This window comes from Phlebotomus papatasi, chromosome 1 (assembly GCF_024763615.1).
Source record: "Phlebotomus papatasi isolate M1 chromosome 1, Ppap_2.1, whole genome shotgun sequence".
In the NCBI taxonomy this organism is placed as follows: domain Eukaryota; kingdom Metazoa; phylum Arthropoda; class Insecta; order Diptera; family Psychodidae; genus Phlebotomus; species Phlebotomus papatasi.
In genome coordinates, this window is record NC_077222.1 from 58,231,725 (window position 1) to 58,258,882 (window position 27,158).

Consider the following 27,158-nt stretch of genomic DNA (forward strand, 5'->3'; position numbering starts at 1 on the left):
GGGTAAGTGTGCCAAATTCCGGCCAGCTCGCAATTCCGACCACCTTTTTTGTTCCTCAAATTTCCATGAATTTTTAGTTTTTACATAATCCAGAGATTACACAATGCAAAAGAATAACAAAAAACGTAGCTTCGACACACGAGATGACGTGAAAAAGATATTGGAAGAATTCCCGAAGGTCAAGAACTATGAGAATGAAGGTGGCCGAAATAGGGCACCAAAGCTATGTTTACATTTTTATTCATTTTTAAATGTATTAAGAATGATTTTAAAGTAAATAAAGATGATAAACTGTCTCTAAACATTACATAGGGGGAACTGGGGCAATAGTAATCTGGGGTAGTAGTAAACACTGTGATTTTTTTCAATAATTTTAAGACTCCAGAGGATAAAACCCATAAGCATTCTTAGATACCATGGGGATGTATGTCCACAGATGAATTGGTCAATATAATCCTAATACTTTAAAAATAAAAATCATTTTTCCTGAAAATGTTGATATTTCAATTATTTTGGTCATTTGGATTTCCACCTGGAAATTAAAAACTGTGTAGAATAATCGAAATGTAGCAATATCAGTTCTTTCCTACATCTTTTAGGATTATATTAATGCATTTACTAGAGAAATTGATATTCTCATTTTTTTGAAAGAATTAATAATTGATCAGAAAACAGCATTTGGGGTAGATGTAAACAGGCAATTTCAATTTCACAAAATGAGTAGGTAAAAGAGCGGGAAATTGACCTTCATGCGAAATATCTATAATTCATTGACTACGAAAAAAATTGGTGGCGCTGTGTTCAATAAAAAGTCACATGATGTCAAAATATGGGGAAAATCCATTGGAAAATGTCTTTGATATACATGCTTTTAGTTTTTTTGCTATTTCAATTATTCTTTGTAAAAAGTGTCGTGATTTTTTGAAAAATATACAGTTTTTATATATCTCTTAAGTAATTAAAATAATCGAAAGTGGTACAAAGTTAATTTCAAGGGTGGGAAAAAAGGTGTTTACATCCTCCCCAGAAAGTGGTTACTTCTACCCCAGGTATTTTGTGAAAAGAGAAAAATGCACAGGGACACAAATTTTATTTTTATGGAAAACTCAATTGTTTTCCAGCATCCGCATTACCCTCGACCTCGACGAATTGCCTATACCCAAGGGTAAAACATGAGCTAAGAAATATTTTCCAAAAAATCACGGTGTCCTTGGAAAATCACCTCAAATTCGCATCTATCGAAAATGGTTACATGTGCCCCAGTCTCCCCTACTATACTCTTTATTTACTTTGAAAAAAACTCAATGCAGAGCTAACTTCCTCATCTTTTGGAAACGTGATACCCAAAGGAAAATATGGATCTTATCCACAAAAAAAAAACACTTTTGGATTATTTATAATTTGCTAAAAATACGATTTTTCGCAGAAATCCGATTAATGGTGCCCAATGAAAAATGCACATGTTTTTTAGCACTTTACTGTTCTCAAGTACTTTTGCATTATCGACTTTTATTTGTGTTGGTTCCTGCCTCGACTGTCTTTCTAAGCCCTAGCCATGTTTTAAAACTAACAAACAGTCGTGACAGGAACCAATGCAAAGAAAAGTCGATTATGTAGAAATACTTTGAAAAACAGTGCTAAAAAATATGGTATCTCCCTCCTAAACAGTTTTTTAGTACTAAAAAATTCTCTACTATTTTTGTGTTGGTTCCTGTCCCAATCGTTTGGTTATTTTTGGAACACATCGAGGACTGGGAAAAACAGTCGTGTCAGGAACCAATACGAAGAAATGTCGATCAGGCAGAAGCACATGGAAACAGTCATGTACTTAGAAAATGTTCAGAAGAAAGATTTCCCCTTTTCATTTTTTTATTGGAATGGCATTATAATTCTTGAACTAACAATTTCTTATTTAAAAATTGTTGAATGAGCTCACTGGATATAGTCGTTTGCATCCTTTGGCTCGATTTATGTCAGTATTTCACGCAAGAGGCGACGAACGTCTGTATCGTAGCTTACACCAAATGCAGACGCGAAACAAAAGCAGATATGACAACGGCTGATACAACCAACAATAGAGTTTTTACAACAGTCCAGAAAGAGTTAAATAGAAAGACGAAATATGAAAAATTTTGGTAAGAAAACTCTTAGATAAAATTTGAGAAATTCTTGCGGTATTTTCGTTATTACAATTGCCCAATAAAATTTTAATGCGATTCATAGTGTACGTTCAAGTGTATGATTTTTGTTTTTTAATCACTTAATATTTAGAATTTGAACTATTTATTAATAAAATATAGACTTGATCCTCAAAACTTGATTTAAATTGATTAAACGACACATTTTGAAGGTTTTGTTGCCGGCAATTAATATAATTTATTAAAATTAAACCATTAAAATTTGAATGATGAAATAAATGATTCAATGGTAAATTTTATGATAATGATGTGATGCAAAGGCAACCTAATTTTCTATTGAAACTAACTATTATTTGGAAAACTTGCAAATTGAAAGTTTTCATCATATTGGGTTACATTACGAGACTACGAGTATTCTGTATGCTGAAAAATCAAAAACATAAGAAGTAGGTATACTGGCATTCTTATAGCCTCTGTGCACTAGAGAAATTTATGTATATTGAAAAAAATCCCTATGCTGGCGTAGGAAAATTTTTTCAATATATGGTTTAAAATAATTTTTAAATTATTTTGATATTAAACTCCTCAGATTCTTTGTTATTCTTTGCTTAAGTAAAATCAATAATAACAACTTCTAAGGAATTATTTAGTGAAGTTAATATTTAGCACAAGTTACGACAATTACTGATATAAGCGACGAATTTACAGTGTTTCCTGAAAGATTTGAAAACGTCAGTTAAAAATTTGAAAATAAAATTTTTAGGGCATTTTTGGGTCATTTGGGTCATATTTACTAAACTCACCACTGAAACTGAATTTCACCTCCTTTCCCCTGGAAGATCAGCCGGCGGCGGCTAAGCCCTTTTAGCCGTTTTTGTCGCCGGTTGAGATAAACTATATATACGGTTGATATAATTGAGACGCTTTTTTATCTATTCTAATTTTTGTTCACATATCTCATAAAATTTGATAAAGTAGTATTTTTATTTTTATGTAGGATTTCATTAGAATCATCCCAGCAGCCGCTGGAAATTTTCGACGCACACCACAGTGGTGAGTTGTCTGACAATCCGATGGATCCGCCATTGTTGCATAGTTTTTTAGTTTTCACGTCCGTGGATTGAGTTTTGCAGCGCGTATCTACGTTGAAATTAAATCGATTTAGTATTTATAATGCCTAAAAAGGAAAAGGGACGGGCCGGCAAGTCAAGTGTATTGTGTCTGTAACTCGGAAAAGTATTGCAAGCGAGAAACGTAGCAGTTTTTACGGAAAAAAGTTTTTTTTCTTTCTTTTTTTTGTTCACACAAAACTTCCCCAACAATTCCAACTTTTGCATGAACATATCGTCAATCTTTCTTTTGCAATTCATCTCCAAATTAATTCAGAAAACGGTGTGTATTTGATTTATTAGGTGCTCAGAGGCAAAAGCATCTCGGGCGTGAGCGGCAAGGCGGATTTTTCACTTGTCCGCCCCGTCAAACGGGATGCTAATTTCTGAGCATTTTCTCTGTGTCTCCGTCAGTAATTTCCTCTCCTAAAGTGCTATGGGGGGCTCTTGAGTGATTTCTTGTGTATTGTTTTGCAGGCTTGAAAATTGGACAATATGGATAAACCACAACAGAATGGAGAGTCTACTGAGGTGAGTGTTGGGGCCCCTTAAGAACACGAAAAAAAACCCTTACACCGGATTGTCCGGCAAATCCTCCGTTAACCCTACTTTCCGGCCTTGTGAATTTATTAGTCTCTCTTGGAGTTGGAGAAAAATCTCCAAGATCCATCTAAGGCATAGAGAAAGTTTCCGGAAAATGCCCATCAGGCAACAGCCCTTCACACTTCATGTCAATTTCTCATTTTCACATTCCATCGACCGCACTAATCTAAGTCAATTTCCCTCGAGAGTACTCTCTGTTTGTCCCTCGGTTCCGGAGGAGGCACAGAGTCACATTAATTGAGGTGAGTGCGTAATGTCGTCTTTTGACCATAGGCATCGTCATCTGTTGGCCTTGATTATCTCTCTCTCCACACACGACGATCTCTGGCTGAGACTGCCTTTATGTACATAATATACATTGAGAGTGTTGGCCAACGGAAAGAAAGAGAGACTTCATGTACAATTGATTTTTTTCATTAAATCATTCAAACATACACAGTTAATTTATGCAAATGATTGATATTCAATTTCTGTTTTCTTCTCATGAAAATCATTAAATTGCATGGGCGACAAGAGTAATTAGTTGGGTTAAAAAGGCCGCTGATGAGCATTTTTACACGATTTCATGACTTTCATGTGTTTGTCTCAACATTCAATAGCTATTATTGTACAGTTTTTTTATTAGGCCAGAGAGCACATAAGAAAATACCACAATTGTCACACTAAAATCGTTGAGAAATCAAAGTCGATATTTGTTCTGGTTTTATGGAACGCAAGCACATCTAATCTTCCTCATCGTGATTGCCTCCCTTTTAGACAATTTTCTCTTCTATGTACATAGAAAGTTCTATTCTCTTGGTTTATTGCCTCACGAATATCTGAAAGCATTAAATTTTTAAGGAAAGTGTCATAATCCGGATTGTCCTTGTTCTTTAAAATCTATTAGACTTATCAAGAATTTCTGTGCAAACTATTGAGATTGGTTTTTTAAAATGTTGTGGAAGTCGAATGACTGAAAAAGTAAATAAAATAAATGGGGAAGGAGTAGAAAGGTGGATAAAACGGTCTTCACACTAGAGGTTTATCCCAGTTTGCGAAGGTCTCAAAATCCTAAATAGCAAGCAATTTTATTGCTTTTTGAAAACCTAATAGGACAGTTATCTTTAATAATCGAGTCCTAAGTTAAATTTAGTCAAAAAGTCGTAATTTATAACAATAGCTAATACGGGCTTCAGATCTAAGGCTTAGCTATCTGGCCTAACTTCTCTAATTCCTCATCAAGCATGATTTTTCAGGAAATTGCTGTTTAGGTTTGAATATTAAGGGCAAATGATTCATTAGATTTTGAAAAATCAATAAAATTGCTTGTTATTAGATTTTTTTGAGACTTTCGGGAACTGGACTAAACCTCCAGTCTGAAGCCGGCATAAGCCTCAGGTCCGAAGCCCGTAAAAGTCTTTACTGAATCCTAGAACTGCAAACTTAAATTCTTTACGAGATAATTTTAGAAACCTTTATAAGCATCATATAAATCTTAACACTTCTCAATGTTTTACCCATTTCGGGGTCAGTTGAGAAACTTATTGACTTAAGGGATTTGAAAAAATACAAAAAGAAAAACATAACAAAAGTTTCAATTAAAACTCGGTATTAAAAGACCTCTCAAACACATCCAAAGTTGTTTAAAAACTTGAAAAATAAGTTTTCCCGAGCTGTTTAACACATTAAACAATTGACCTTGATGAATGGCTAGAAGGAATAATTCAAGGTCATTGGTGTAGAAGATGATGGACAGATTAGCATTGAACAGACTGTGCCATTGCTCTTTTAATCGATTTTCAAAGAAGCAATGGAGAAGTGATATGACACCTTCATTTTTTTCGATTAGATAACTCACTGAGAACAGCGCCATCCAGTGTAAGTAAAATGTCCAAGGCGGGAAATATTTTCAGTTGTTCAAAACAATGTAATTCACATTATTCACATGTATTTTATACTAAACTTTAATTTCACTAAGCCTAGACTCATTTTAAATGTATTTCAAAAGTTTTCACAAGAGTTTTATGAGTAAAATTTCCTATGTTTTTAATATAAACTCAATTTTTTTCTTAGTTTCATTTTAGAAGTGTTGTTTGGAACCTTGACAAGAAGTTTACCGTTTTTGCTTTTTCTAAATTAATCTTAATACGTGTAGAAGTGAATACAAAAGTGGGGGAAAGTGCTCTCCCTTCGAACGTTCATGCCTTCAAATAATGTGAATTTTCTTTTAGTTTTCCTAAGAGACTTACACATTTCTATTAAATATTAGTTGGCTTATCATCAATTGTTGATAATTCCATGATAATTTAGTGTAAATCTCTTACGAAAGACAAAAGAAGGCATGAGCGTTCAAAGGGAGAGCACTTTCCCCTAGTTAACTATAATTTAGGACAATTTGCATGTAATTTTGGACATTTAGCTTTGCACCTATTGTTGTTCATTTCAAGAACCCAACTTACCAATTCATGTTCTTTTCTAACGAGAGGAACCGTAGGATGTCCCGAGGGTCCCGGAAACTTTCCATACAATTCATTGAAGAGAATTGACTTCGGCACTCCAAATACGCATGGACTCATGCATTTCTTCTCTTGGATTTTCCGGGCCGCAGCATATGCTGCAAGCCAGTTTCACAATTTTTTAATCAAAAATATCTAAGCTCAGGAATTAATTGAGGTCCTACAAAAAATATCTTACATTTGGACATCCTTATAGTTTGTAATCATCCACAAGAATCGGATTTTTATCAGTTCTGAATAATTAAAAAACATTGTTTTTCATAGAATATTCATAAGTTTCTTTGGGTACTAGAGTCCCAAAAGAGACGAAAGAGTTAAGGCTTTTTACATTTGCACTGCATCTCGTTCGTGGAGATGATGTTAGTCATCAACCTAGTCATCCGAAAAACTAACAATTTACAGAATTTCAAAAAAGAAAACCACCTGTCCAAAATTACAACTCACTGGTGAGTCTCTGATAAGATGCATCTTTTCCACATAATTTCCACATTAAAAACGTAATTCACAAGGCAAATTTCACTCGAATTCTTATATGAACTGATCACTACTAGCGTGAATTAACACAATATTCAAAGAATATTTAATAAAAAGTGAAGTTCCAACAAAGTAATTTATTTCAAACCATATTCAAAAATTAAACAAATTTAGTGTTAAAATCTTCTAAAATGAATAAAAGAATAAATTAAATACATTATCCACTAAATATTAAAAGAAAATTCTATAATTTTATTGAATTTATTGATAGTGTCCCAATTTACCCTCAAATTGTCCAAAATTACAAACTGTTTCCCTGAATAAAAATTAAAACTTTAAAGCACAGAAAAAGAGGTCTCACTGTGTAACTAGTAAGATAGTTCGACTCGTGTGTAGTGAAACCTCTGACTACTGTCACAGTTGTGAATTCGAGTCCTGTGCGGTTTAAAAGTTTGAAGCGTCTAAGCAAGGAACATTGTTCACGTATAGGGTAAATTGGGGTAATTTAGACTAATTACTAATTTGAAATTTTGAGATTTGCTCACTCTTAAGAAAAAAAAACCTTAACGTTTTTTTTTAATGTAAAATAAAGTATAATATCTATGTATCCACTCTCAAAGGACGATTCAAAATTTGCAGTTGAGCCATTATCCTTCGCTTTCTCGATAAGCCATGCGTGTTTGTCATTTAACCCTTTAAGGACGAGTGTTAAAAATTAATAAAATAAGGTGTTCAATGTCTAAAAACTATCATGAAAATGAGTTTTCTACAGTTTTACTTTAGGTTGGTCATCCCTGCTAAGATGACTATGACCGCTATTACTCAAGCAGTTTTTGTAATACCTGTATTTCGAAAATTTGCTTTCAAATATCAAAAGAGCCTAAAGCGGTATAGTGATTACAAGTAAAATTAAAAAAGGAATAAAAGGTCATGTTAATGAAATTCACATTAAATATTTTTAAAAGTGAAATAGAGAAAGAAATAGAAACAAAACAATTGACGACATCGGATTAGGTCGGTATATCCATCGTTTCGCTCTGGAGCTTAAATTTTAATAAGAAGGTCATTCAATTAATCAGTAAACATTACTAAGAGAGATTACCCCTACTAGAACCAGATTTTAAAATCAAGCAAAGGATCTAGCCTGGCCCTCAATTCGAATGAAACCCTTTTGCGGTTTTAGACCCAAAAGAGCAAAATTTATCCATTAAAGCTTAATCTTCGTATTATTAACTTGTCAGAACATTCAAAGTTTTTATGTTTGTCACTAGAGCACTCTGAAGTCAGGTAATCCCTGAATTCTCAGTGAAAATGATTAATTTAATAATGGGGCCCTCACACTGTGATACAAAAGTCCTGGATTCTAGTTTATTTAATACCAACTGAAATACATATTATGACAATTAATTTCTCAAAGTAGGGGGTTCGTGGTGCAATTGGTAAGAGCATTCGGTTCTTGGGCGGTGTATGACCTCCGACTCGACTGTCACAGTTGCGAGTTCGAGTCCCGCTCGGTGCAAATTATTGAAGCGTCTGAATGGACATATTTCACGAAACATTGTAAACTGAATTATAAATTTGTAAACTGATCAATATACAAAATGACACTAAAAGCCCGGTACATCGAAAAAAAAAAAGAATTCAGCTACTATTTGCGAGAACTAACCAATCAAAATAAGCTTTTGGTACGTGTGAAGTTGCGGTGATCCACCACGCCCCTCCAAGCTTAATAATAAACTTTTTAGTACTTGAAAATTCATCATAAATCTGGTTTTTACATATAAAGGACATTCAATATTGGCTTTGGCAACCAACAAAAGTATTGCTGCATTCCATAATGAAAATTACTTTTTAATCTGCAGAGGGTTACCAGGGAATATATTTCTACCGGTTTGTGCTATTAAAATTCTCTAAGTTGAACTGCAAATCGATTTTTTAATAAACTTTGAAATTTGTTCAACTGAAGTAGAAAAGGGTGGACATTGAATCCATAAAGACCTAAGAAAATAGTCACTCAATAACATTCCTTTACAAATTTTCGCTTGATACTTATTTATAAATATACAACAAACGTGTGAACGCAATGCTAATAATTTTGTGTTGACTTATTCACGTTTCTAAAATAAAAGCGATGTAAGTTTATATAGAATGGGATGTTTATTAGGATTTTCCTACATTTTTACGTGATTTGCTGTAAAATCAATTATATAAAGATGTTTTCGCCTTTTTCTGAAAATACTCGTTGCCATTGAGAATATGGTAATATTTATTGACATTTATCAGTATGTTATAGTTACCATGTCTTTAGGTGTTGCTAGACATTCTTATCTAATAGAGAATAGACTCTCGTCCTCATTGAACCTCTTGACCAGAGTGCCCAAAAGTGAGTTCATAGTTGAATAAACTCAAGAAATGAGGTCGATTACAGAGTCTTTGTTTTGGTCTTTTTAATTAAAACCTTGCGACAGTGTAAAAAACAGGTTGTTTAATAATATGCTTTGCATCCGATGATGGTTAAATAGACTTTGGTGGAGCTGCAAATATGGTTCTATGTGAATCTACTGCATTAAGTGAATTGCACAGCATATGCTATAATAGATTTAGGATTGTACCTATATAGCATATTGTTTAGAGAGAGCTCGGTAAAATTTTAATTGCTCACGAAATTTGTGGTGAGGATGAGAAATGTTGTGTAAATATCCTTGCAAGTTTCTCACATTATTGTTTGTTGTTTGGGTAATTTTTTATCGAAGAGAGATAGAGAGAGAAATTAACCTTCTGACGAAGAAATGATTATTCTGTTCATGAATTTTTCACACTTGAGTTTTCCGTAAATTCATCTCTTTTAAGAGCAATTAAATAGAGGAATGTACAGTGTTAAATAAACTTTATTTTTCTTGTAATTGTTTAAAACATTATTCCAAATAGGTTTTTCATTCATTTCTCGACCAGGAGTTTTTTTTGTTATTTTTTTTTGTAAACTGTTTGAGAATACATATCCTCAATTTGGCAACCTGATAAAGCAGTCCAAGGTGAATTCTAAAAGAATTTGTAGATTTTCTTCTTTTAAATGAGCGAAAAAAGCAAAAAGCGGATGAAATGAAAGCAAACAATTTGGATGTAGAAGAGAAGCGAGGGAAAGAAATAAATGTTGACGTCGACCTGACGACGCGGCATTTTAATGGAAATGTGCCAAAAAATATTTGCAATTATCACAAAAAATATAGATTAGAACGATATAATAGATGGCCAAGTTGAGAAGCAAATAGTTTAAATGAAAGATATGGATTAATGCTAAAGTAGAATAGAGAATGAATAAGAAATAAGATAATATGAAATTATGCTTTTGAAGAGTCATGCAATAAATTGTGAAAAGCAAAACCTTGATGCAATGTTTTCTCTATTTCTTTTACGACCTCTAATAGGTGAGAGTGGGGCAATTTAGTCCTGGTCCAAGTCGCAATTAGCTCGAGATTGCAATGTATATTAGCAATAAATAGATTGGAAGTAATTTATAGACTTGAGATATATATAACCAGGATACTTTTCTTTAACAAAGTAGAGAAAAAATACTTTCCATTCAAACGTTCATACCTTCGAATAATGTGAATTTTCCTGAGAGACTTACACATAATTATCAATTGATAATAAGCTAACTAATATTTAATAGAAATGTGTAAGTTTTTTAAGAAAAGTAAAAGAAAATTCACATTATTCGAAAGAATGAACGTTCGAAGGGAGAGTACCCCTAGATGAATAAGCAATAAAAAATAAATAAGTATAATTTAAAAAAAAATAATAAAACCAATTTTGACAAGTAAGGGCGCAAATCAAAGCGCTACAACTTTCTAGAACATTTGAACTTCGTACGATCAACGTTAGGGGCGCCACAGTCGAAAAACCAATTTTCATATTACATAAACTCAATTATCTCGACTCTTGTTCAACCGATTTTGATGATTATTTCGGCATAATTTTAGAGGGTATTTATATTTATTCGTCCAAACATCATTTTTTGCTCTCATTATGCCATATATCCCATTTAGTCGATTTATTAAATTTAGTTATTTAAAATACAGGTTAAAAAAAATTCTTACCAAATCAATCATTCTTTGATATTGTGGTTAGTTCGTCACATGGATAAAATGCCCGCTGTGGTCAAAAAACGTGTTCCAAAACAAATAAATTGATTCATCTCGGTTTCCGAGCAACCGATAAGATCAATTTTGAGGGCAAAATTATAGAGGAGATTCTAGTGCATATTCCACAATCATCTTTCTATCAATTCATTTACAACCTAGATATTTTGGTTTAATTAAAAAGTTTGTAATTTTTCAGAAATTTGATTCAAAATTGTTGTATACAGTGGACTCTCGCTAATTCGGCTCTTTTAAGTTCGGACTACTTTTTAATTCGTGCAGCTGTTAAATTTGAAAAAAGTTCATCGATATTTTTTAAGTTTTCTAATGAAGCAAATATGCTCAACTTTGCCATGGTTTGTTTATTTATGATGTGATTTTGCATTATTTAGGGGTTATCATGAAATTTACCATAAATATCGGTATGCAGATGAACAAAAAATCGTTGCATTTCAAAAAGTTTGTCGCCCTAATTTCTCTCTAATTCTGGTGACATTTCGGTCTCAAATGCCCGAATTTGAGAGAGTCTACTGTACTATATCTCTCATTTTTAGTTCTAAAACGAATTTTCATGCAATACGAGTTTGCTCACGTTACGAATCTCACCTACAATAAACTGATCAAAGCTTATCACTAGATTATATTTTAGTAAACCACAAGGAATTTATCTGAGCACATACATTTTGATTCCAGTTGTAACTGATCAAAAATCACAAAATTTAAGATGTTATATTTTTAATTCTGTCTGAGTGCTTTTGCAAATATTAATCGTAAATAAAAGGGTCTTGCAAAATATCTCAATTTTTGAATTTATCGGGGTTACATCTATTTTTTTTTACTATTTTTGAATTTGAATATCACTTAACCCATTCAGTCACTGTATTTGAAATATTTGAGATAGAATGTTCATATTTTGGAATTATTGAGAAATTGCACTAGTTAAGCTATATGGATAAACTTTAGATCTGAAATCCGTGTAATTTTATATAAATTTAACGTTAATATTAACTTAAGTATCTGAATTGGCCCCAATCTTCTGTTTCCTTGTGTCTGCCACAATTTCATTTTAGTATTAGCACAAGAAGTCATTAGTTTGTAAACAAGACGAATAATTAGGATGGGTAAAAAGTTGCATTATGTAAGTGGGTGGACTCAACATAAAAAAATACAATTCATGGACGGAAATGTTGCTTTACACACCAAAGCAAAATGATTTCTTTTTTTAAGAGTCGCTATATAATATGGCATTAAATGTGAAGAATAGTTGGGTATAGCTATTTATAGATATGTAATGAGTTCTCTATATTGTTTAATTTTGAATACCTCTACAGTGGTGTATGTATGTAACTTTTTTTGTTATTTTGTTGCTGCTGCTGCTCCTGTTCTTTTATACCAAAACCTTCGGCCAAACTTATTTATATACTGTTTGATTATATATGTGGCTACACATGCTGATAGTAATTAAATTGATAAGAGATTGGGATGTATTTGTTTAGATTTTCCTTCTTTTTTCTCCCTCTCGTGCTGTTCTTCGTGTGAAAATAAACATGAGGTGTATTTTATCGTGTTCTAAAAACAAAAAATAACAGTGGAAAGAGAATTGTACACAGGTATTCATTATCGATTTATGTAAGAAGAGAAGAATAGTTGGAATTTTCTTTTTATATGTTTATCTTAATTATTTTCTCAATGTTTTTCTCTCCATATAATTCTGAGGACTTATCTGTAGAGTATAATATTGACGGCTTCTTTCTTATACTTATTCTCAGTGGTTTTAGAATAATTTCACTCCGACAGAAATATTACTCTTGAATCTGAATACTAATGTGCTGCAAATTTTCAGATCATCAAATTTTTAAGTTTGGAAAATAAATTATATTCGACTATACATACAAAATTCCCCATTTCAAATGGCATCAGAAGAATAATAATTTCGTGTTAAAATGGTACTGAATGAGAACCATGGATTTGTTCTAAAGTTTTTCAATAAGATTTTCTTTATGTTGACATCTTGCATGAGCCCAGAAATATCTCGAAGAAATTATTATCTTTCCTTTCAATTTATTAGTTGATAGTTTCAACGCTAATTTTAGAATTTTTTCCAACGTTAATAATATTGATGAAAACAGAAACTTTTGTTGTGAAACATGAGGGAAAGAGGAAAAATTGAATTCTAAATTGTGTTATGAAGCTTTATTTAGCGGACATTCCTTGCTTTGCGACATGAGAGAGAGAGGCAGAGATGTGTTATGCTTTTATGTGTAAACCATTTCACATATAAGATAGAAAACATGGCATGAATGCCGGCTTTTACCGTTTTTCCTCATCAGAATCTTGTGTATAGAACTGCTATTTTCTATCCATTTATACAGTGATTGTGCCTTTTATATAAAATATACATGCCATGGATGTATATTTAATGTCTATATACCATACACATCTCTTTTTAATACTAAATTCTCCACCATCCGTGGTCAATTCTCTTCTTATAAACCACTATGTTTTAACCATTGGGCGTTCAATACAAGAGAGAGAAGAGATCCATTGAAAATGAATCCGTTATCGTTATGTGTAAGAGGCATACAATCAGTCAAAAAAAAAGTATTTCGCATGTTACCTTCTTGAATATTAATTGAAAAAAAAATGCGTATTTACTGCATGGTCGGTGAACAATTGAAATGTTTAGAGTTAAGAGAACATTTTATTTTTATTCTTTATTAATAAATCATTCAATTAGTGTCTTATTTTTTACACCGCTTTTTTTGGTAAGTGTCTGGTAGTTTTTATTCGAAAAAGAAAGAGACAAAAACGAAAATTAATTCATAAGAAAACAATTAGGGTAAAGGCTCATAATTTTGGACAGTCTGCTTATAAGCATCCATGTTCCAAGTTTGAAGTGCGATATTTTCAATACTAATTGAGTTTTTTTTATTACTCTCTTTTCATAAAGGTTGTTTAGAAACTTGGCAAGGGTTTATTGTCTTTGTTTTTACTAAAATTAGTCTTAATACGTTTAAAAATGAATTGATATGTAGAGGTGAATTTGACTCTTATTTTGAACAACTTGGTTATTAATTTGGACAACTTGGCTGTAAATTTGGACAGCTAATCCGCCTCAACAGGATGCCCATTGTTCTTGATTTCATGAACCAAACTTGCCAAGTCCTCTTCCTGTTCATGTAAGGGAAACGTAGATTGTCACAAGAAGCCCGGAAACTTTCCATATCATTCATTAAAGTGAGTTGACTTCGGTACTCCAAGTACGTGCGGATTCACTCATTTCCTAGCCTTTCCGGGAGCCTTTCAAGGCATTTCTCGCTACATCTCTTTCGTAGAGATGATGCTCCTTTGTTTCTCCAGGCATTTGTCCAACCCAGTCATCACAAAAGCTAAAACTTCACGAAATTTCGAGGAAAAAACACCTGTCCAAAATAAGGACTATCACCTCACTGATGAACCTCGTAGAAAATTGCCCATTTTTCACACGAAAAGTATAATTCACAAGGCAAATCTCACTTCAGGTCAAGTGTACAAATCACCACTAACGTGAATCAACACAATATTCAATATTATCACTCAAAAAAAGCTAAGAAACATTGTTAGTACTTCATCACAGCTAAATAAGACTGCAGTAAACACGAAATTCTGTCATATTTCGCGTAAGCAATTACTCACACTGAATTTTCAACAAAGCAATTTTAACTCAAATCATATTCAAAATTTAACGTATTTACTGTTAAAATCTTCCAAAAAAAACAAGTATTTAGATGGAATTCATAATTCATCAAATATTGGAATAAAAATTCATAATTTTAATCAATTTATTTTTAGTGTCCAATTTTATCCTCAAAGTGTCCAAAATAAGAAACTGGTCAAAATTATGAGCCTTTCCCTTATAGAAAAAATTCTTCTATAAGCGAAAAATACAAACAATTTACATTGATGAGTTCTCTGTAATTATGCATCAAACAGGTTATTTTGAATTTATTGGGAAAAGAAATTCAACGCATAAAGCATTCCACAAGAAATAAGATAACTGTATTAATGTTTTTATAGTGAAAAAAAAAATTATATGTAGTCACTGTCGTTTTCAATCTTATTATATGCAATAGTGTTGGTCAGGTATGCAAGTGGTGTTATGAGAAACATAGTAAAAGAATTCCTTTCTAATTGCAATTTTTATAATTAGAGTTCAATGAATTCTTTAAGTGTTAGTAGGAAAATCTTATGTGGACAAAATGTATATTTGTTGTTAAAGTGACCTATTGGAGGTGTATGAGATAAGTGAAAATGATGGCATTTAAGTGTGAATAAAAGGTTAGAGCTATTATGAAAATTAATGCCTAGAGCATTTCTTTAAATTTCCCTCAATTTAACCACAATCAACTTAATATGACATTGAAGATGAATATCAACAGCAAAGTTGTGTATATATCATTGCTGAATTTAGTGTTTAATTAAGAGAGCATATAACAGATAATGGTGACATAGTTGATCACAGTAAGATTTATATGGCAAATTGTATCATTTAATTGCTTCATTTCTCCCTCCTTTTACCACACAATCATCTCTTGTTGAGTATGCGAGAGAAAAAAAAACATAGAATGTTAAAGAGAAACTATTATTATCTATCGACAAATATGACCCCGAATGTAAAAGAAAAAAAAACTCTAATAGAATGTATTTTTATGGGAATTTTATTGAAAAAAAAATTAATGTGTTTTCTTCTATTTTCAGCAAACAAACAATGCACAAGGGAAACCAGCATCAAATAATGTTCCTCCAGTGACGCCAATTACGAAATCCATCAACTTAACTGGACCGTTGATCAAGAAGGAGAAGAGGCAAAACAGTTCGAGGTTCAATATATCCAAAGATCGGGAATTGATTGCGTTACCTCTTTTGGAAGGTAAGGCGATTTCCTTTCTCATCTTCATTTTTATTGGTAATTGTGTGTATGTGTGAGGAAATTGGCAAAAGTGAATCTTCACATGCATTTATAAATGCATTCAATGAATTATGTTTAATATATGAAAGGGTACATAAAATCATACTTCCCACAGTATATATTCCACGTGTATAAGTGAAATTGTGTCAGAGATATTCTTCTGGGAAATACCAATGTTTTACAGACACTATGACTCCAATAATATAGAGGGTGGATTTGAGAATGTGTGTCTCTTACAATATTAATTTTATATCCATTCCTAAATTAAATATTGCATGAGCTGGAAATACCAAATGATACATTTCTCCTTTTGACTTTGATTAAACCTCAATTCTTCAGAGAATATGATATTTTTGGGAGGAGTGGAACAGAATTACTTTAATTTAAAATTGTATTCTAAAAGCTAGAAAAGCTATTAATATTTCAATATTTCATAAATTACCCTTAGATTTAATAAAAGAAAAAAAAAAGATTTGAGAGCCGGAAAGTACAGAAATTTCTTAAACAAAGATAGAAATACAAAGAAAAAACTGTATTCTCATATAAATTGTGAATTAAATGCGGAAGTTTGCTACACATATTTTTCGCCTAAATTTTATATTGAACTTAAAAATACCCGACAAAAATTTAAACAATAAAATTAATGTCTAGTGAGAAGTGGGGCAGCTTTGAAATTGGACTTTTCTCTTATTTTTAAATGTAACTGGACCTTATTTATATATAGTATAATATATTTCAGCAAATATTACATCATCATAAGGCTCAATTCCATTTTAAAATGGAAGAAGAAAATTCAATTTCAAAGATACCCCAATATTCAATTGCTTTAGACTGCTATAGGTATTACCAATTACCTTATGATACCTTTCGCATATATATTCTAAATTTATTAGGGGGAAGTGGGGCACCTTTGAAATTGGGATTTTAAACATGTTTAACTGGAACTGAGCCATATCATAATGTAATTTAGCTTCTCAAACTGTTTGTGCACCTAAATTATATTACGATAAGGCTCAATTTTATTTAAAAATAGTTGAAAAATCCCAAGTTCAAAGGTGCCCCACTTCCCCCTATTGAAAATATAAGCCACGCCCTTTAATTTTTTATTTTTGTATCAAGAATCTTTAAAGCATTTGAATTTAAATACTAAAAGTTTTGAAATAATCTAGTAATATTATGTAGAAAGAATTTTTAGATTTATTATTTTTATTTATTTTATTATTTATTATTATTATTATTTAGATTTAGATTATGTAGAAAGACTTTAACCCTTTAAGGACGATTACAACACCGGTGTCCCATAAAGAAAATAATTTTTCCTGACTACCTAAAGTTATTTTTTTCTTATGTCTGTACATAATTGTAAAGTAGAAGGTTGAAGGAATCTAGAATATTTTTTGCAAGTCTGTAGCTATTTGCTATGTAGTAAATATTTAAGCTCAAAAATGGCAAATTTTTAAATTCTCAAATTCATAATTGATTTTTTATTTATTTTTTATACTTCCAATTTTTTTAAGCAAAACCCTTTTGGAAATAAAAAATACAATATTCATACGTAATATTTTTCATTAAAGCGAAAAATATTATTCATTGGTATTGTCAGAAAAATTATTTAAATTTTTGGGCTATTTTTGTCCCTATCGTTCATAGAAGCACAAAATATACCGAATCAGACTCTGTTGGACTTTCCAAGGTTAGATGTAAAACTTATCATTGATTATATTTCTCAGTTTAATTCTTATTGTTGATTTTCATTCCGTAAAAAGTGTCTCGTCGTTAAAGGGTTAACTCAAAATAGGAAATCTGGTATTTTGATGCTAGTTCTTAAATTTAAATCTAGAATTTTCTTTTCTTTGAATTGAAAGGAATGGAATTTCGAATGTATTGATAAATTCTATTAAATGTGTGTGTTATTGACAGTAGTTATCTAAATATTTTATGTGTCAATATAGGTTAGTTTTCCAAACAGATGTTTTTAAATTTCTCAAAAATATGATTATAATGGGAATATTTTAAATTAATATCTAATTGAGCCTTTAAGAACGATAATAATTTCGTCGATTTATTAAAAAAATAATTATTTCAAATATTTCAAGAATAACAAAATGTGTGATATAATATAAATTAATATTCGATGGCTTGATAAATAATTTTTCAAATTCACGTTAAATGCGTGCACGAGAAAATTTATTTTTCTTGTTATATGCTCTATTAGATTTTTTGGGCTCTAAGAGTATGAAATGATCTTGAAGGTCATAGCTGAAATTGAAATTGAAATTTTCAAATTGTTTAATGTACTAAGAAAGCGTCTAACTAAATAGAATAAATTGCCAGGTATTTATACGGCCTTATCATTTTTGCCTATAAATGAAAGTGATCCTTTTTATTTGGCCGAATATAATTTCATTTACAGCCAAAATAGAGATCTCTCACGCCCGAAAGACCACTAATTCCACATAATGTAATTATTCAAACCTTCCTACATGAAAATTATTACAACGAATTGGAACAAGATAATTAAAAATAAAAACAAGTATATACATTTTGCCAATTTTGCCCGTTATTGTATATTTCCGAAAGCCGCCTTTTTTTCTAGCATTGGACCCATTGGACAATTAGGGCAACTTCTAAAACCAGTCAGATATAGATTAAACCATCTAAACCTTAGTATGACTTCAGTGTTTTTTTTATGAACTAGCTCACAAAACTGATGAGCTTTTTCTTTTATCGCATAAGGTTTCAAATAGACTCAAGCTGATCCTCGAGAGTATTTAGCATTGGTAATAAAGGAATAGGTAAAGAACATTTATGCAAAGGACTTCTAGTCGATGATCCTAAAAGTCCTCGGTGTATGACAGTTTGATATAAATCTTTACTGCTAACTTTTACAGGTTAAATATTCTCAAGGATCAGCCTGAGTATTTTATGGCCTTAACATTATTATTAATTTACTTTACACGTTAAATATATAGGTATGCAGAAGAGTTTAATAGTAGATATTGGTTTAAAATTAAAAAAAATTGCAGTATTGATTTAATACATTATTGATATAATTTTGATGAAGACAGTGAGGCCATTTACACCGCCGCATTGGATTGGGGTTAAATTGTCCCAAAATCGGTTTTTGAGACAATTCAGTCAGAATCTAATACAACAGTCTAAATGACCTCAATGAAATCGTTCAGATTGTGGCCTTAGTTTAAGACTTAATTATCCGAAATCCGATTTTGGAACAGTTCAATCTCAATCTAATGCGGCGGTGTAAATAGCCTCAGTGTTTTTTTTTCTTGGTGATTACTTTGGCTTATTATTATTATTTTAGACCAAATTTATGGTTCGGCGAAGAAAAAGAAAAAATCATAGGTAAATTATTTGGTACCTTTGGAAACCTAACTGTATTAACTCTCCCAATAGAGGTATTCAATAGGAATTTTAATTTATAATAAGCCATCACTCAACATTTTCTAAAAAAAAAAAATATGACTGAAAATGAAAGAACCCAAATGCTTTTAAATTTTTGTTAAGCGTGTTTATGTAATAAAATTCCCTTGTATTGGCATTCTTGCAAAATTAATTTTCTAAAACATTCTTGCTATTATATTATATAGATACATTATTATATACAGTATATTTAAGTCACCAATTCTTCTATGAGACTTTCCTGTCTATAAATTGCAACATTCATGTTTCTTGTATTAAAAAAAAAATGTTGAAATTCACAAAATCACATTGTAAAGCAATTAAGAATGCTGAAAACTTTATGAAAGAAAAATTCTCCGGCAATGAAACTTGTCTGCAGTTCAGTGAACAAATTATTTAGAAAAGTACACACAATTTGCCATATTGGTTGGTTTGGGGAAGATTGTAAACAACTGTGTAAAGAATTTTCTGACTCACGTAATCTTCTTTCCATATATTCTATAGGAAAAAAACCACACTGTTGCTGATACTGTCATAAAATTTATTGCAATTCTCAATCTACTATTTCGTAATAATTCTACATGTAACAACAGCGATTTCTTATCGAAAAGTTTAAAAGGGACAGATAATCCTAACCGGCTTATGTAGGTGAGATTCTTAACGTGAGCTAACTCGGAGTGCATGCAAATTCGATTTAGAGCTGAAATTGTGAGTCGCCATTCAGTTATCTTGAATCAAATTCGTGAAATTATACAAATTTTGTATTTAAACCAAAATATCAAGGATTTGGATGAACTGACAGAAAAGTGATATATGGGTGAAATGTAGACCAGAATGTACTCTATAATTTTCCTATAGAACATGATCTCATCGATTACTCAGAAGCCAAGATAAGCGAGGTTTTTTGTTTCTTAACTCGTTTTTTCATCCAGAGTGCCCCAAGTAGTCATTTGTTGAACTTCAACTATATCAAAGAATTGTTATATTTTGTGGGACTTTCCATTTAAAACCATATTTTAAGTGTCTTTGTGGAGTGGAGGCAGTCAAATTGGCATCTGAGTGATTTCAAAGCGTTATTATGGGAAAAATCAATTTTTTCACACTTAAACGGCAAAATCGGAGTGATAGCGTAGTCTGAGCGGAAAATGATGTATGGACGAAATGTAGAGACAAATGTCCTCTACAATTATGTCGAAGTAATCATCAAAATCGGTTCAGCGACAGTCGAGATAATTTAGGTTATGTGATATTGAAATTGGTTTTTCGACTGTGGCGCCCCTGGTGTTGGTCCCACGAATTTCAAATATTTTAGAAGGTTGTAGCATTTGGTGAGATCTTTCGTTTAAGTCCTCATTCATCAAAATCGGTCAAATAGAACCGGAGATATGATTTTTTGAATTTCGTGAAATTTGACCCCTCATATCTCCGGTTCTATTGAAACCACAGCGCACATACGCACCATTTTGGAAACGTCCTAGACTGGACTACAACATACTAAAATTTCGTTAACTTGCACAATGCCGTTTTTGAGAAAAGTGACTTTGAATTTCGATGAATTTTGACGCTATCACAGCGCCACCTGTGGTGACTTTTTGAACTTCCATCTGAAAGTGCTCATCGAGACGAAACCAAAAAGGTAAAATTTAGGTCGCTATGTTAGTCAGAACCGGAGATAGAGGCCGGTCAATGTTCGAACTTTGACCCCTTATAGCTCGGGTCAGGGGTTTTAGATCGACTTAAGGTTTTTTTTGTTTGATAGGTATAATCAACGGCTACAACATACTAAAATTTCAGCCCGATGCACAATGGAATTTTTGAGTTATTTAACTTATAAGATTTAAAAATTTTCTTTTTAATAATAGCGCCCCTAGCGGTGGTTTTACGAACTTGCGTTGTTAGAAGGGGAAGTGGCATTTCACGAGTGCTTTCCAAAAAGCCGTCATTTTTTAAATTATGACAATTAGAACCGGAGTTATGGCCATTTTTAGAAATTTTTTTTGGACCCTTATAGCTCGGGTCAGGGGGGTCGGGGGACCTTAAGTTTGGTATTGATGGAAAGCTCTAAGGCCCAGCTATAACATACTAAAATTTGAGCCCGCTCGATGCCATAGGGGCGGAGTTATTGAGAAAACAAAAAAAGGGGGGTCTTCAAAATGGCGGAAGGAGGGGTGGGGGGTGGGGGGTCAATGCACCAAGTTGCAATTTTCACCCGATATATAACCTTTGCCGAAAACCGCAAGTCGATATCTTTTTTAGTTTAGGAGCTATTAAGCTCCAAAGAGCGGCCGGCCGGCCAGCCGGCCGGCCGGCCGGGAACGTAAAATAGCCACATATATATTCGTGATCAGGAAGTGCTGAAACACATTTTGGCCAAGTTTGAGGTCGATCGGACGACATGAAATTTTGTTAGGATTATAGTAGGTGAGATTGTTAAGAATCTCACCTAATAGTTGTATACAGCTGAGCATAACTAAAGTGCTTGTAAGGTAGTTTTGTGATTCTTATAAGGGGGAAGTTGTAATTTGGGAAATACCCAGACCTATCTAATAATTCCAAAGTTGTATACAACTTATATTGTAGACGTTACTATCGGACATAGTGGGAGGAGTATGACCCTGAATTTGGGGGATCGGGTTGTAAATGTTCAATAAAAATTGTAGGTTTTATGCCTTTATAGAGCTTTTTTTTTGGTTTTAGGAAGAGAATTGAAGTTTTAGGAGATGTTTCTGTGATTTATGGGGCAAACACAGTAAAAGCTTTGGTCATTAGAGAGATATCGTAAGATTGTCAATATTGTTTCTTGGATCGATTGAATTCGCCATGAGCCCATCAATTACTTGAGACGCAAGTGAGCAGGAAAAATCGGTTGTAATTTAAATTGAAATTGGAGAGTGAGAGAGGATGAAAAATACGAAAGAGCTTCACAGAATGAATGAATTTGCGAGTGGTGGAAATCATTTTCTCTATTGATTTTTCTCACATTCACCCTCTTTTCTGTCTCCCTATTCGTTTTCCCCATTTGAAGAGATATATATTTCTCGCACTTTTCCAAAGAGAGGGAACAACACATCGCACTTGTAAAAGTATAGAGGCATAACAGAAATAAATTTTAAATAAATTTTAGTATAAATTTTAAAAAGTGATATGAAATATGACTTATAACTTTTAAACCTTATAAACAATACCTAGTTCTTTTAAAATTGTACTATATTTAGTACAATTATTGAATTTAAAAAATCAACATGAATTTCTTGTTTTCAAGAAAAACGAATAAGGGAAAGCGCGCTACCTTCGAACGACTCAAGTTTCGGATAATTCAATTTTTTCTCTATGTTTCTTATGGATTTCACCCATAAATCTTTTTTTGAAAATTTGAGGCATTGGACTAGCTATTAAAATATAATACTATAATGTGCCAAAATTATTTATAGGGGAATGTAGGCATGGTTCGCACAGAGTGAACCTTCAAACGATGCGAATTTTCTCTTTGTTTGCCAAGAGTTAACTTACCATTTCTCATCTCGTTTCATGAGTTTTAATCAATCTGATGGCTAAGAAATGACGAACTAGCTCTTTGCAAACAAAGAGAAAATTTGCGATGTTTGAAGGTTCACTTTGTGCGAACCATGCCAAAATTCCCCTAACACATTGAAAAAATAATAATTGTTCGAAGCTTAAATCGTCCGAAGGTAGCCTGCTTTCCCCTAATCGTGACACTTCACACGGTAGGAAATTATTCTATTTTACCAAATTCTATCAGATTGTTTTACTTAAAAGTAACATTTAGAATAAATCGACACTAAGACGGCGGTGGACGCATTAAACAAGCAATTCCTATATTTTTAATTAAATCTTCAATTTTTATTTTTATTTTATTATTTAATTGTAAATAAATAAAGCAAGATTTGATAGAAAATAGGTATTTTATAATATGTGTGTTTTTTGTTTTTTAATATTTACAAAGTTTTAAAGATCCACAAAAATTGAATTGTGCCTTATTCTTTTGCAAGAGCGAAAGTTTTTTTTTAATACCTCGCAGAGCGCAACACACTCCAACTTGATGATGGTTCCCTGGGCATTCCATTCAAGGGAGGAAGTCGTTGGGTGTTGTAAGAGAGAAAAAAAAGTTTTTCATATTTTTTTTCATGTTATTCATTCAAATATTATTTTTCTGTGCTAATTCTAGATAGTTGAAAGAATGAGTAAGCTGAAGAAAGAGTGAATGAAAAGTATTTATTTTGATAAAAAGTTCATTTTGTGAAATATAGAGCAAATCTTTTTCTCTTCACCCTAAACATTCCATTTTGCCAATTGTTGCAGAGAGAAGGTCTAATGCGTGAAATTATTGTGTATGAATTTTCACATTAAATTACATTCAAATTTTATAATAGTGTCGAAATAAAAACCGGCATCTAAATACTTTCTCAAAGTGTTTTTGTGTTATCTCTGAATGCATATGGAAGCCTTTTGAAGAAATTGTGAGAGAAATCATCTGCAAGTTAAAAAGTTCTCTTTTTCTTCGTGTAACTTACGAACAATGAAAGGAAATGTGGCAATTATTTCATGGTCAATAATTCCATATTTCTCTCATATTCATATTGTGTATTGTGTCGTAGAGAACTGATAGAAGAATAGTGCTACAATTATAATGATAACAGTTTTTGGCTGAGAAATATTCAACAAATTTCTATGACTACCTCTTGAAAATTTCAGTGTAAAAATACTTACTATCATACCGCCCAGAAAACATATCACAGTTGTGGTATTGATCTTTCAAAATTATTGATTTACTGGAAATGAAGTTGGGAGAGCGTCCAAGATATCTATAAAAAGATATATAGTAATGATTTTTTACGTTACATGTATAAATTTGTAATATGGAAAGTTAGAGCTTTATGTCCGTGGCAAAGGAGTACAACGAATTATTTATAGAGAAGCTTTACAAGTTCAAGAGAGATTTTTAAATGTGAAATGGTTGTCGGTGGAACAATTATATCAGGCGCATCAGCCAATATTGGTATTCCTAAATCACCATCATTCCACAGTGGATTGGATTTAGTTGCAACGAAAGAGAACAAGATGCCAACAATTGATTCAAAAACTGTGACATTAGTGACCCTCTCAATGGATTCAAGTCCAAAATATTCTTATGCCAGAGATAGAAAAATCTTCTCAAATCCACCCGAGAGTTTGCCAATATATCTGCCTCATCTCAAAGGTGGGGGTGCCTTTTAGTGTTTTGTGAATACTGATACAGAAGAAATTTATCTTGGTGGAAAAATGTTATATCTAATCCTCTGTGATTTTCTCTTTTTTTTCTATCTACGTTCACAGAGGCCAGTCCAAATGAACGAGAGGATTTATTTATTCAGAAATTGCGACAGTGTTGTGTTCTATTTGATTTCTCGGAGCCACTCAGTGACCTGAAATGGAAGGAAGTTAAGAGGGCAGCCCTTCATGAGATGGTGGAATACTTGAGTCAACATACTGGTGTTGTAACAGAGAACATCTATCCTGAAGCGATTAAGATGGTAAGTCGTATGCTACTTACAGTACTTTCAGTCCTTAAGTTTAAACACACAAACTTGGGTGACTTATGCCCTAGACCAGAGGTGTGCAAAAAACCGTTGAAACCGAATTAACGTCAAAATAAGTTTGCTCAAGTAGCGTTTTGACCATTGACGTACGTGTTTCATTTGACGTTTATTCGGTTTCAACGGTTCTTGCGGTTCTTGAACTCCTCTGCCTTCTAGACACACTTGCGACTTAAGCCGAGAGACGACTTAGTGGAAAATGATGGAAATTAGGTTTCACCATTATTTCGAATATAATAACGCTAAGCCGCCTCTCGGCTAATCCTCATGTCTGTCAAGTCCCTTAGAAAAAATATTATCGCGATTGTGGTTTGACCAATATTATCATATAAAACATACAAACGCTAAGCTTAAACTGATAGGAAAATCAAATTATTCTGCTCTATTCTTGTTATCATATCTACCACTCTTGTTATATAGGCTATATTTTCGAACAAAAAGCTAACAAAAACTTCACTCACATCATGTGAATTCTTATAGATTCTATGTTTCAGGTGACACTTTTTAAAAGAGTTTTACGAATAAGTTGTTGTCTTTGGTCTAAGTATTGGAAGTTTTGCGATCTGGGCATATTACGCACCCCCAATAAATTTGCATCTTGGTCCATCTCACGAGATACTGGGTCGAACTCATCTTAAAATATAGAATCTACTTCTGAAGACTTTCCAGGCAGAACCATCTTCATTCTTCTCGAATGCTCCTCTCGCTACATGCTATCTGTTGACACACTCACAGTTGCATGATTGGACCCCCTCTTCCTGATGTCTTTAATTATTAATGTGTGAAAACACAATTTAATATTGCAATATTTAAATATTATCCACATATTTTCAATGATCCACACGCAAGGGCACTTTCGGAGGACAGCATAGTTCATTAAAAGTAATTTCCACTCTTTTTTTTTAAATTTCCTTTAAGGAAAGACCTCACTGAATCAATAAATCGAAGATTGTTCTCGAGAATGGTCAGTTTCATTTTTTATTTTTTTTTTTGGTTTGATTACAAATAATGATATTTCGCTGAACAAATGGAAACCGCATTTATTATGAGCTGGTATAAAAATGAGTTTCGGTATGAAGAAAATGGAGGCAGCCAAAATCCCGAAAGCCAAAATTCCGAAAGGGCCAAAATCCCGAACGTTCAAAATCCTGAAAGGGATGAAATCATATGGAGGATAATTTGTAGAATAATTTCCAAAGATACAGAAAATTTCCCTTTGCCTTCAACAAGCGCGGGTGCAATCGTGGGGAGTATCTATGACACTTTTAAGATGTCGGGATTTTGGCTTTCGGGATTTGGACCGAGATCCGAAGAAACATCCCTGTAAGGCCTTGCTTAATTTTCTTTCAATTCGAGAACAACTCGAAACGATTGAACTTTAAAAAAAAAGCGGGCAAAGCGTCCTAAAAGCTTTGCAAAATGTTCGAATTCGTGACTTAAATGCTAGCTCTTATATATCAAAAGTACTTTCGAATCATTTACTGTTTACCGGTTCTCAACCGATTTGAACTGTTTCATAAATCACTTAAAAGATCCCACAGAATAGTTTAAGAGTAATAGAATTGATTAATTATTCATAACTGGTTCACGAATGATTTGAATCGATTTATAAATCACTCAAAAAACGTTGCCCAAAATACCTTAGGCGTAATATAATTGAATATCGGATAAAAATTAATTATTTGAAATTTGAATTGTTTGAAAAAACTGAAATTGACATAATCTTATCAGAAATTCCAAGACCTTTCCAACGAGTTCAAACATGATACCATTCGGATGGGAAATACGCTTTCTAGAGGTTATTTAACCTTTGACCTTGAAAAACCATTATTAGGAATGAGTCAACGGTATTTTCGTATGTAGGTGAAATGTGCGTCTATGTCAGAGGTGTGCAAGAACCGTTGAAACCGAATAAACGTCAAAATAAATTTGTTCTGGTAGCGTTTTGACCATTGACGTAGGGGACACCGGGGAGATTTGGGACAGGGCGATTTTTTCATTATTTTTTTTAAATAAATGGGGTTTAACCATTACTGTATCGTAGGCAATATTAAGATGTATCTTAACTAAAAGAATGCATATCCTCAGTTTTATTGTTTTAATTACATGATCATTTTTTTAAAAATTGTATATTTTGACGTCTCAGTTTTCCTCTTTGTATTTTATATCAGCGATTATAATCAAAACTTTTTTATCTCATTAGGTAGCAGTGTAATCTGGGAACATATTTAAAAAAAA

At 32.4% G+C, this 27,158-nt stretch overlaps 1 protein-coding gene across 13 annotated transcripts in view; it reads left to right on the plus strand.

The window, feature by feature from the left end:
- The first annotated feature begins 3,185 nt into the window (after positions 1-3,185).
- The window catches only part of LOC129809251 (serine/threonine-protein phosphatase 2A 56 kDa regulatory subunit delta isoform), a 40,137-nt gene continuing 16,164 nt past the window's right edge, over positions 3,186-27,158 (plus strand). For 5 of the 13 annotated variants that reach the window (XR_008752604.1, XR_008752606.1, XR_008752607.1 and 2 more), the window contains exons 1-2: positions 23,520-24,544; positions 24,661-24,857. Coding sequence is in view for 9 of the 13 variants with exons in the window: in XM_055859063.1 (XP_055715038.1) it covers positions 24,298-24,544; positions 24,661-24,857 (444 nt within the window). In the remaining 4 variants the exon portion in view is untranslated. Of the gene's footprint in view, positions 3,531-3,560; positions 3,657-3,724; positions 3,779-15,695; positions 15,868-23,393; positions 24,545-24,660; positions 24,858-27,158 lie in introns of those variants that run through there. The other 8 variants (XR_008752611.1, XM_055859090.1, XM_055859099.1 and 5 more) reach the window with 4 other exon arrangements.